The following is a 12,235-nucleotide window of genomic DNA, read 5'->3' as shown; positions in this document are numbered from 1 at the left end:
GGAAACAGTGTTTGTCATCTGTACAGTACATGCAAAATAGTTTTAAAATTAATGACATGGCGTTGTCAATATACAATGTAGAAATAAAAGCAATGTAGACAATGTTAACGCAATATCGTATCAACATTATTTACATTGCGATGTCGACGTCGACGCTGTCGTCGTGTAGAAATTATAACAATGTAGACGATGTAAACGCGATATCGTATCGACATTGTTTACATTGCGATGTCGACGTTTATCATGTAGAAACAATGACAATGTAGACGACGTAAACACGATATGGTATCAACATTGTTTACATTGTTATGTCGACGTTGACGATGTCGTCATGTAGAAACAATTACAATGTAGACGATGTAAACACGACATCGTATCAACATTGTTAACATTGTGATGTCGACGTTGACGATGTTGTTATGTTATGTAGAAACAATAACAATGTAGACGATGTATTCACGATATCGTATCAACATTGTTTACATTGCAATGTCGACAATATCGAATTGATTAAGGGAACTGGACATGAATGAGAAATTCGCATAATAAAATATAAACTTATCTGAATTTCATTTCATAAAAAAACAAAATGGTATGTTTCCTCTCCGTTACAATGCCTTGTTAGATATTTATGTCAAACATCTACAGGCAAATTCCTCATCCTCTTCTTTCATACTTACTATCAATGCCGTTTGTAATTTGTATGTCAGGTGTTGATTCTGGAAGGTAAGAAAAAGAAAATTACCCACGAACCTTTATTAACGTAAACAAAGAAACGTCATTTATTTTACCTTCGCCTTGCTTACATTCATAAACGATGCTTGGTTTCGTGCTAACAATTTTATTCACTAAAAAGGAAAAAGTTCTAACGAATTGATACAGTTAATAAAATGACATTTTATCAAAGACAGGAGAGGTATTGAAATTGAACATCACATTGAAATGAGACAATCTTAACAAGATTCAAATGAAGATTGCACAAAAAGGAATGGAAAAGCCAAAGAAATTAAATGACGCACGTGGAGGAAGTCTATTTTGGATTTCTTGCAAGACAACAGCGAGCTGAGAAGCATCGTTCAAAATGAAACTAAAGGTATGAGAATCAGAGAGCGCATTCACTTCATCCTTATTGCAGAGATTCAAGCCCACGCCAATCATTGTAACTCCGGTGTTCTTCATTTCAGCTAAACTTTGGGGAAATACAGGACATATTTGCTATCAGAGTTATCGTTCGTGATTACCACAAGCGTATTTGGAACATCCAAGCGATCACCTGAAGCTTCCAGAAAAATTCGCGTGCGAACGACATCTATAGCACCAGCTAAATTCGCTTCTTTAGAACCACAGCTGCTAAAATCTATATTCAGTGCATTCAAAAGCTTTTTCTTGTTTTGTCTGTAATCATTAAAATCAAATATGGTGGTTGTTCCCATTCCGTAAACAAGGAAAGCTACTCTGACGTCATCATCATTAACGTCTGCATTAGATATCAGATTTTGCAATAACTGTACCATTAAATTGAAATCACTCTCAGCTGTGGTGTCAGAGTAATGGAGAAGCAGAGTTAAATCCGTTTTATTACTTCCTAAAATGGGATATAAATTTAATTTATTCGTATATTTTTTTCGTATAAATGTATGATAAATCATATCTCCGTCTTTCATCATTAGGATAGAAAACAAATATAAAAAGTAATAATTTTCAAAATTTACAAATTCAGTTCCTCACCAGGAGAATAAATGCAACTATTAATCATGAAGTCTATGACTCAATGTTATAAAAGTGTAGATATCAACTTTGTAAGTGAACTATCAAATTCATAAACTGACATTGATATATATTAATGGTATCGAGGTTTGTTTATTTTTCCCAACGCATTTTTTAAAATTCTAAACACATGCAATAATACGGGTTTAATTAGAAGATAAATGAGACGGATTTTTAGTATAAATAGCTATTTCGGAAATTGTTAATCACCGCTTTATTGTAAATATAATTCTAATGAATATTTCCTAAAATAACAGTGCATTTTTAAAGATGTATAAAAAGGTACATAATTAGAACGGTTTGGAACTAACCTTCTACGGAGAAAGAAACGCCAGATGGGTTCCTGAAAATCATCCAAAACATGCAGATTGGATTTCTATAATTGCAAACATCAGCTGGGAAATTAGGAAAGAGGTCAAACACATATGGGAAAGCAAAGGAAAAATAGGAATAATCTACAAAGGTTTAAAGGAAATCTAGCTAAAATCAGCACTTGGGGACATGCCTTCATTATTTTTCTTTCAAAATATACCTGTGGCCGTTACTGCAGACCCTTCCATATCCTCATTATCATAATTATAAGTAGTAGTTACTATAAATAGAAACAAGATCATTGTCACTGTAAGTTCAGAAAATAAAAAAAGGGATATAGAAAACATCCCTTGTAAAAACATAGCTTGATTAAACACTTTGATAAAAATGTTAAAAATTACTGACTATATAAGCAAAACTCACATGAGCAAATTCCAACATACGCTAGGTCTTTGATTAAACTAATGTTCTCCGATTGTGTTAGTTCATATGTATTCTCCAAATGAGGGTCGCTGGCAAAAGAGTGAATTTCCGTCATGTCCTTGACCCCTTTCGATACGACCAGTATGCTGTTTTGGTCTTTTAAAAACTGTATTTGTTGTGATGCTTCATATTTTTTTCTCTCGGAATTTCCTGTTGTTATCAAAAGGATAACATTTGGTGCATCCGGTCTATCGCCATAAGGCGCAAAGAATACCTGCCTGTGAAGCAAATGGAACGCATCTGCAAAGTTTCTTTCTCCTGGCGTAAAAATTGCAGATTTTATGGCCGACTTCATGTCCGCTTTAGAAGAGTATTTATCAAGTCTAAAATGTAGGACTGGACTGGAACTAAATGACACGAAGGCTACCCTAGGAGTTCCACAGTCAATTTGAAAATCTTCGACTAAATCTAATAAAAACGTTTTGAACTCTTCATTTTGTGTTGAATTGTTTAGAGTTGTATCAAGTAAAAGCACTATATCCATAGGCTCACTGCAACCTAAGTCAAAGGGAAATCCTTCTGTTGGGTAAAAAGAATGTTTTTGTCATTTTTCTTGTTCACACACCCTTCTTCTTAATGCAAAAAGATAATTATTTGCTATACATATTCCACAACAAAAATAATAACAAGATGTAAATAAAAAAAAAAACAACTTCTTTTGTAAAAGTCAAGAAATAAAAGTTTTGAAATCCTTGCTCAATAAGTCAAGTTTAAAAAAGTTTTAAAGAGCTCAAGTTCAGAACGGACTTACCTTCAGAATCAGCTGAAAAAAAGTTTTAAAAAAGGTATATTAATGCAGATTATTTTAATGTTTATAAACAAGTCTATTGATAAGATATCAATCATCTTTTTCATGTATGTTTTCCACATTTTTTGGCATTAAATTTATATTGACACAAAAACAATATTACTTACATGTTGGGTTTGCAAAACAGTTATTTCTCTTTCTTTGTAACTTCGTTGTGTTTTTCATAGACTAAACAATTCATCTAGGACTAAGGGTCATTTACCAGCTAAAAATTGGCTGATTTATTAATACGAACCTTGATAAGACCTTGTTTAATTAACAGAAGTAGTTACCAGTTCCGTATCTGATACATGTGTATTAAACAATATTTTTTACATTGGTAAAGTGTCTAATTTATCATGTTTCGATTACAAAGATTAGTAAGTTTTACTCTCTTTTTAACCAATTCTTTAGACTTACACCTCCGTTTCACAACCTTTAACTGTACTCTGGTGTTCTCACTGCTATGTTTACAGTATTTAAAGGCTAATCTTTTGACAAGTTTAATTTTATAATAATGAATTCGAAGTCGTTACTTGAATTGCAAATAAACTTCCACTTATTTCTGAAAGGATATATAAATGTTTTAAAATTTGATCTTGTGCTACCCAGAAAAAATTGTATAATAAGACGTTTAGATGTAGATATATATTCTTTTATCGTCTCGATGTTGTAATCACACGCTTGGCTTATCTCTTGACTACTTGCAGGTTTGTAAATATTTCTAATCAGCCGTTACCGACTTCAACCGTATCTTTATAGCTAAGCTATAGCTAAGATGAAGCAATTACAAACACAAAAATAAATAAATTGTCGGGGATACAGAAAGGAAATATCAAGTAAATAACAGCTGCTGTTCTTATGATAAATGATATCTTCAACAATTAAAGGATAGGAAATCAGGGGCTCTTGATTCCCCAACCTGTCTCGAATCCAGATTATTATCTTGATATGCATCTTACAATTAATTTATTAGCATTGAAATTAGAATCTTTAAATATTCTTTCTTCAAGGTATAAAATAAAGCATCTTTGACAATTTATTTTTGATTCTGTATTGAACAATTTAAATCAAGTGTTTTATGTAAGTAAACGAGAATCAAAAACTTTCTTCGTAAAGCTGAAAAATATTTATACCAGGTCTTAATAATAAAAGATTTATTTGGAAACTTCTCTTAAGATAAGATTTGATAAGATTTACCATAAGATTTGAAATACATTTTTTGTACATATAAAGATACAAAAACTGCAAAAAAAAGATGCTTTCCATAATTTTTTTTTTTTTTTTTTTTTTTTGATAAATGTAAAATCTAGTTTTTTTTCGTGGCAAAAATAATATCATTTCTAGACGCTTATGAAAAAGAAAAAATGATTATATCTTCAAACATGTTTGAAATGCATAAAGTTAAGATGTCTTTTTGTAAGATATAAAATCGTTCTAGATTTCATGCGGTTTAAATAAATGTTAACATTATGCAACAAGCTCAAGATTCAAGATATGCCATTGAAGTGTTATGAAACATAAAAAGAAATGTTAAGCTCAGAAAACAACCTGAGATCAGCGAGGTATGCGCAGTTTCATAACTAAATACGATCTCAAGTATTCATTTTCAGAGAAGAAAGTTAGCCGTAAGGTGTGTAAGTGTATAACAAGTACAGATTTCTGGTTATTTAGGTTTCACATTGTCTACATGCTTCCCTGCAACACCATTTATCATGTCACAGTTGGATTAAAAAACAATACTTACAAATTGAATGTGAAGAATTGAGAAATACACAGGAAGCAATCAACTTCAACCAAAATGAACCCTCCATCGCTGAAAGAGAAAGACACTTAGTTGTTTAATATATGCATTTCAAATACAGATTTCATATATCAAGTAAATTCTACTGGTCTGAAATTGTTTTTCGAGTCTTGATTTAAAATAGATAAGATTACAATGTATATGTACAACAAAGCAACGATACATAAAAGAAATCAACCCAAAATAGTTCAAACATTTTTACTTATGATCATATTATCCTTGAATAACATCTAGTATTGAGCATGACCAAAACAATCTTAAATAGAGAGAAAGATTTTTAAATTATTCTTATTTTCAAATTAATTATTATAACACTTGTTTAGCGTCTGTTGCAAACCACTTTGAAAAAAATACCAGCTAACTTTGAAAAAAAAATTCAAAGTACGTTAAAATTGGTACAAATTAAAGACAACACACAAGTGCGTTAAATTTGGAACAAAATAAACACGCTTTGATTTTTTTTTCAAAGTGCGTTAAGACTGTACATCAACAATTTTTATCATTGAGGTTTGGTAGAACGCACTTTGAATTATTTTTCAAAGTGCGTTAAATTTGGACCACGTTAACGCACTTTTTAAAAAAATAAATTTCTTTCCAGAGTGCGTTCATACCTATCATATAAACGCACTTTGAAGTCACTTCAGCATTTGAAATATAGACATTATAAATATTTTAGGTTACCGTAAATGTTATGAAAGGAAAAATTGGTCTTTCAGAAATAATGGAGAAATTATCATGATTGATTGATAGCATAATTTCGTTTCTTTTAAAAATTATTTTCTAGTCTGTAATTCGTTTGGTAGATGTAAGTAGGGAGGGGTATATGTGTTCGATTTAAACATTTAATTTTCCATAAGAAAATATAGCAGTTTTAATTTTCCACAGTATGAAAATTTTTTTACAATTAAAGGCTGTTCAATAAATAATGTCCTGAATTGTATTACATACTATATAGATGTCATATGACATTAAGCTTGACGTTCTCTCATTATTGAATCTTTTATGAATGTAAAATAGTAGATGTGATCACTTTTCATCACATAGTTTCAATAAGAGAAGCTGGAAAACAAGGGCTATTCGAGACATTTCATTATAAATGAATGGCAAAGAATCAGTAAACTGGAGTGAAAATAAAAGCTTCATTAAAGCTGCTGTAAAACTTGTTAAAATCCCAAAGAAATATTCACTGAAATATGTGACATTAGCAGAAAACCAATGCCTGTTTTATAGACAAATTATCAGGTGAATTTCAATGATAAATAATTATATAATGGGTATCAAAAAAGGGTACCGTCCTTGCCAACAAAAATCATATCAACTTATATGCTGTTTGCCAATTTTTCTACAAATAATATTTGATGATGCATGATTAACTTTAAGACACATAGCAAATTTGATAGACATTATTTCGGGAGTATTTTACACTGTTTTTAAGAAACGTTTGACGGTAAAAAAGCTTAGTACTCAAAGGTCACACTATATTTTGAAAAAAAAATGAGTGAAAACAACAGCGTGTACGAATGTCTTCACAATTACTTTTAAATATCAGTAATTATAGTTATCCACGTTTGCTTGATATACAAACTGAGGATGGAACTTGAATCTATTGCTTAAAATCCTCAAAACGAAATTTACGATACAATTTACTTGATAAAAACAGCGAAGGTCTGAGAAGAGCAAAGAATTGCAAGAGCACAAAGACAGATTTATATGCAATTTTCTTAAATATTAGTGGTATTCATGTTCAAATTAGTATTTGGGGAGACAGTTTAATTTCTGGAGGAGTCTAAAAAACAAATTTTTTTGCAAAAAAATCAAAAGGTTTATTAGAGTAAGACCCAGAATCTGGAATCCGCTACATTAATTTCTTCATGACAGCGTCTAAACCCGCACGCCCTGAAGAGTAAAGGGGTTTTCGGGATAAAAAGAAAGTTAATGTTTTTTCACATTTATATTATTTGACAGATCTTTGATCTTTTGACTTGTTTCTATTTCCAAACATGAAAAATACACCTTTTCAGAAGGAAGAAACATGTCTAGGAAATCATTGGATCTGCTATTTTCCAGTATACTAAGGATCATACCCAAAAATGAGTTCAAGAAACAATCAGAAATTGGATAAAAAATGTAACGGACATGCGTTTTAATTAAAAGAGATTGATAAGTTAAATCATAAAGACTAATTCATTGAAAAGCGTCTTTTGCTTCTTTCAGAGCACCGAGGACATTATTTATTGAACAGCCCTCGTACGTAGAATTTTCTTGCTTTAAAAAAATATACATAATACGTGTATAGGCACTAAAAATTTGGGCTTATTATCTTAACCCTCCCCCGTATCAATTTGTAACACATGTATCGACGCCTATATACGAGGGTTGTCCTGTAAAATTGTGGACAAGTTGTCTAGCGTGAAAAATAATCTTCACTGCGTTCTGAAATTTTCACTACTATTTAGAACATATTTTCTTAATAAACAAAGCAAATTTCAAATAGATATATGCATAAATATACAAATTATGAAATTTCATATTATGGCGCAGGGATGATAACGTCAAAGTGTCTAGAACAGCGTTACGTTTCATCTTTGCAATAGAAATAAAGTTGGATAAGTCCCACTTAAATTGAGGAATTTCATTGATGCACATAATTTAGTCTCCATAAACAGTTGAGGAACCAGTCTGGCACAAACGTGCAATGTTCTGATGATTTATTAGTAAATTACGGACAATATTCCTACCATCATTCAACTTTTAGAAGATCTTATATTGACCGTCAACAGTGAGGCTCTTTTGCTATTACAATTATAGCAGTTTATGTTATGTTTTTACTACCTGGGGACCCGATCAAGAAAGACTTCAATCAGAATACTCCCATTTCAATTCTATACTAAATATCTTTTGATTTATGTCTTTATAAATTTCTTTCTTCTGTATTAATCTCTTAAGGTGTTATTTCACCATCTAAATCGAACTGAACTACTTTCCGGTGCGCCGTAACGTCAGCAAACATCACCATTTTTTGTGTGTTGTGTTTACCACTTTCCCATTTCAAATGCTCAGGAAACTGTCAAAAATTAACCAGTACTTTGAAATTGTTAAAAAGGCGACAGAATCAAATTTGTAATCGAATAAGGATAATTCTTAACCCAATCTTATCTATTTAAATCTTTTATTTCGAATCAATACTCTGGTATTTTCTAATAAGACCTTTGTTTTTTTACCGTGCGCGGTAGGACCGTACCCTGTGCACATTCAAGCATAATTAACTTTAATTTTTTTCTATACTTTATCCAAAAAATTATGATGCACTTAAATATGATAAATAAACATTTTCTGAAAATTTCAACATAGTGCGCCCATTATTATTTAAGAAAAACGCTTTGTCCACGATTTACAGGACAACCCTCGTATAAAATAAAGAGTTGGAGTGAGAGACCTTTCCGTCTTCTCATCCTTTTTCAATGAGGGTATATCTATTCATAAAATTTTCGAAAGATGTATAACAAGTTCATGATCTCTATTACTAAAATCTGTGTCCAGAATTTTTGTTTTATACATATTTTTTCAAAGTGCTTTGAGTGTACTTGTCTTCATTTCATTGTAAATAAAATTGTTGATATACACTCTTAACGAACGAGTTTGTCTCAAATTTAACGCACTTTGAAAAAAAAAATCAAAGTGCCAATTTTAACGAACTTTGACTATATTTTTTGAAGCGTAATTTTTTTAAGCGCTTTGTCACAGAGGTGCTTAACGCACTTTGAAAAAAATATATATATAATAAAATTTTCGGACTTATATTTCCTTCGAAAAACCGATGCAATAAACTACCGTCATCGAGAAGGAGACAGATAAAAGGACCTTTGAACAGCCCATGTCTTTATCTTTCCTAACCAAATATACGTAATCATATTATTTTTTCAAAAGTTTTCAAATCAAATTGAAATATATAATGAAAACATGGCTGGACTAACATGTTATTCAAACTTATCAGGTAACCTAGAGTATGGATTGGTACAATAATATTAAAACATAGCAAGACAAGTTAAATTGATGCAAAGCATGAAATCGGCCGCAAAATATGCATCATTTTAGTAGTTTAAAGAATGTTCCCAAAAAGGAATTCAAAGGAAAATTTCAAAACAAAATCACCTAACATGGTATACTGTTCTATACTGCCTTACTTTTTCTGTGCATATTTATATCTTGATTTTTAGTGTGATCAAACAAAATAAAAAAAAAATAATGGATAGCATTATCATTAAATTACTTGACTTAAACTTGTTAAATACACATGAAACAAATAACGTTTTGTTTACATATATTTTTTTCATGCCCATCTTGCGGAGCAGTTCATGCAACAGCTTTTTATAAAATTATGAATTGAATCTAGAGATGAAAATGAAAAACAAATTGAAACCTAACAATCATTAGACAAAGTATAAGCTTACCTCTTACCTCTTAGAACCTCTTAGCAAATTTGTCACATTAGCCGTAGGGAACGGGATGAAAAAAGAAAACAGATCTACCATTTCCTTGTGCCCCATCAATAATAACGTCTAATTATTTTTTGCTGGAAAGGGAATTATTTTACTTTACCAAAACTGACAATGTATGACTCTGACCACCCACCAAACTGAAATTGCATCCCACGGACAAGGAGACTTCATGAAGGATATTGAGATAACAAACAGTATTCAATATCAAAGTCCATAAAACAATACATATCAGGAGCAGGGCAAACACGGACCTCCAAAACATCAGCGGGGGGATCATAAAACCTCTTGCAAACAAATCTAGCAGTTTCGAGTAAATGTTCTACCAAGCCTCTTTCTTTACTCTTGACTCTTTAATATAAATCAAGCAAAGTGTAACGCGGCTAGGTTAAAGTGTTTCTAAAATGTTAACGCCATTCCTGCGTATTAAAATATTAAGTATACACTTTTGCATGAGGAAATGCCGTGTATCCGAACCCTTATGGGAGAGAATTGAAGATCATTAACTTTTTGCTCCCAAAGCTTCGGTAGTTCTTATGTATAAGTGAGGAAGTGGGAATTGTTTGAGGACTTTTTAAACATTTATTTTAGTTTATATATAAAATGGCACACGCTCTTTAGTAAAAGTTTTATTTTCTTGTTTATAAATGATCAACGTTCTGTAATTTTTGATTGTTTGATTCTTCCTGTGAAAGATCAAGCAGATTTCAGAATCGGAGATTCCATGCAAAATGTGTTTAATATTTAAAAGTATAATTAGCTTTTGTAAAAATGCAGGTTTCCGAACCCAAAACATCCATATTTATAGAGAAAAAAATCCTTGTCTGGACCAAGACGCAGTACTCCTTCAATCATTCCTCCCAACTGTACGTATGCTCAGAAATCAAGTGCAAACTTGGGTAAACTTGGTCAAAAGTTCTAATTAGAATTGAAAAGAAGTAAAGCGTTGGTAGACCGAGGATTTTAGTACAATTTTAGTAAAGAAAACTATTGTGTACCGCATTTCATGAGGCCCCGATTTCATGTTGTCTGAGGGTGCCGATACCAGTTTTAAAATTCACCTGACGCTGACTTAAACGATTATAATGAAAAATATTCCACGCTTGTTTTCAGACTCATATATTTATGCAAGAAGGAGTTGCCTCTTGGTCTTCCATCGCCAACCGCTCAGCACTTTGAAGTGAAAGTCTCATATCTTTAAGTTTTGGATGAGAATTTAAAAACTGAGGCCACTCTGCAGGTGTTGGCATGATAAAGAATTCTTAGTGCTAAATGGCTCAGAGTATCGAGTAAAGATCTAAAGATCTAAACTTGAAGCCCTTCGCCGGTATATGGTGACGGCCCTGTATGACAAATTTTCAATTTGGACATTGAAAAAATATTTAATCAACCCTTTTTTTTGGTCCTTTTTCTGCTTTTTTGCGAAATCGCTTGGCATATCAACATGCTTAAATTGAGTGTTTATTTCGCTAGCTTTGTCCTAGTGTACTCTTTTTAATTAAATTAGAATGGTAATGATAATATTCTGTTACGTATGGGCAATCTAAAATATCTTCCGATAAAAAAGTAAAGTTATAGGTCACAATGGTACTATGTAACAAAAAACCTCTGAAAGTCTTTTAAATTTCATTTAATAGTTTGCGAGGAGTTGCGCATAAGGGATGGGTACCCAGAAGCATAACGGACGGACATACAAACAGCTAGTCGGGCGGTCACCCCATTCCTTTATACCCACCACCATAATTTCCTTGAGTCAGGCCCTCACTGCATTAGCTTGAGTTCATAAACGTAAATTTGGAACTTCATAATTATCCTGACTTCCAATTCATTTGTAGGACATTCTCATAATGGAAAAAAATCCAAAAACTTTATAATGTAATCACTCCAACGTCAACGAAAAAATTAATATGTAAATTTGCCGAAAAAATATGCGTTATAATTCCTCGGTGGGATTTTCAAACATAATTCAATAACATGTTTTTATATTTCAATTATAATTTAGATATCTTACCTGACGTGTTGACTGATTTAAGCAAGTTGTGTGTTTCCTAAAACCTCCTGAATTGCTGATGTTCGCGACTTGAAATGAACATAATCTATGAATGCAACACCAGTATATACCAGCTGAATATATTAACTAGCAGTTAACCTTTGTACCATGGAATTAACATATTATATTTTGTCATGTTTAACTAACAGACCAGGTAGAATCTACAAGGAGTTTTATCCTTTGTCTGATAAAAAGGGAGTGACTAACTCACTTAAATTATTAGTGCATATGTACAGTAATTGTTTTGATTAAAGTTTTAAACTATTCTGAAATTTTGATTATAATATTATGTTGTATGAGCTGACAAAATAGATATTTGATTGGTGTAAACTTTTATGAAAAAATCAGAAGCTTTTAAATTGTTATATAAATGAAATGTAATCCATTTTAGTTCCTTTTGTCTAAGAAAATACTCTTAATGAAATCTGCAATGAAAACTCCAAGTACATGGCATTTATTATGTGTAATTAAAATGTGCTCTTGGGTCATATAAGGCTTATTTTGAAAGGAAAGAAATTTTTTGCACTAAAAACTCG

The 12,235-nt window shown here is 31.5% G+C and overlaps 1 protein-coding gene across 4 annotated transcripts; it reads right to left on the bottom strand.

The window, feature by feature from the left end:
- Positions 1-598: 598 nt before the first annotated feature.
- LOC134255074 (vitrin-like) lies at positions 599-3,065 on the bottom strand. Of its 4 annotated transcripts, XM_062737593.1 has the most exons (4): positions 2,503-3,065; positions 2,300-2,359; positions 807-848; positions 599-719 (listed from the first exon to the last, which is right to left on the bottom strand). In XM_062737593.1, coding segments are annotated over exons 1-4 (648 nt in total). In that variant the 5' UTR covers positions 3,047-3,065; the 3' UTR covers positions 599-717. The 4 variants fall into 4 exon arrangements, 3 of the variants coding, with proteins under 3 accessions (XP_062593577.1, XP_062593576.1, XP_062593578.1); XR_009989448.1 differs by lacking the exons at positions 2,300-2,359; positions 2,503-3,065 and adding an exon at positions 1,020-1,530; XM_062737592.1 differs by lacking the exon at positions 807-848.
- Positions 3,066-12,235: the final 9,170 nt, after the last annotated feature.

This window comes from Saccostrea cucullata, unplaced genomic scaffold (assembly GCF_032062105.1).
Source record: "Saccostrea cucullata isolate Sc308-1 unplaced genomic scaffold, CSIRO_AGI_Scuc_v1 ctg15489, whole genome shotgun sequence".
Classification (NCBI taxonomy): domain Eukaryota; kingdom Metazoa; phylum Mollusca; class Bivalvia; order Ostreida; family Ostreidae; genus Saccostrea; species Saccostrea cuccullata.
This window is presented reverse-complemented; position numbering and strand designations above follow the sequence as displayed.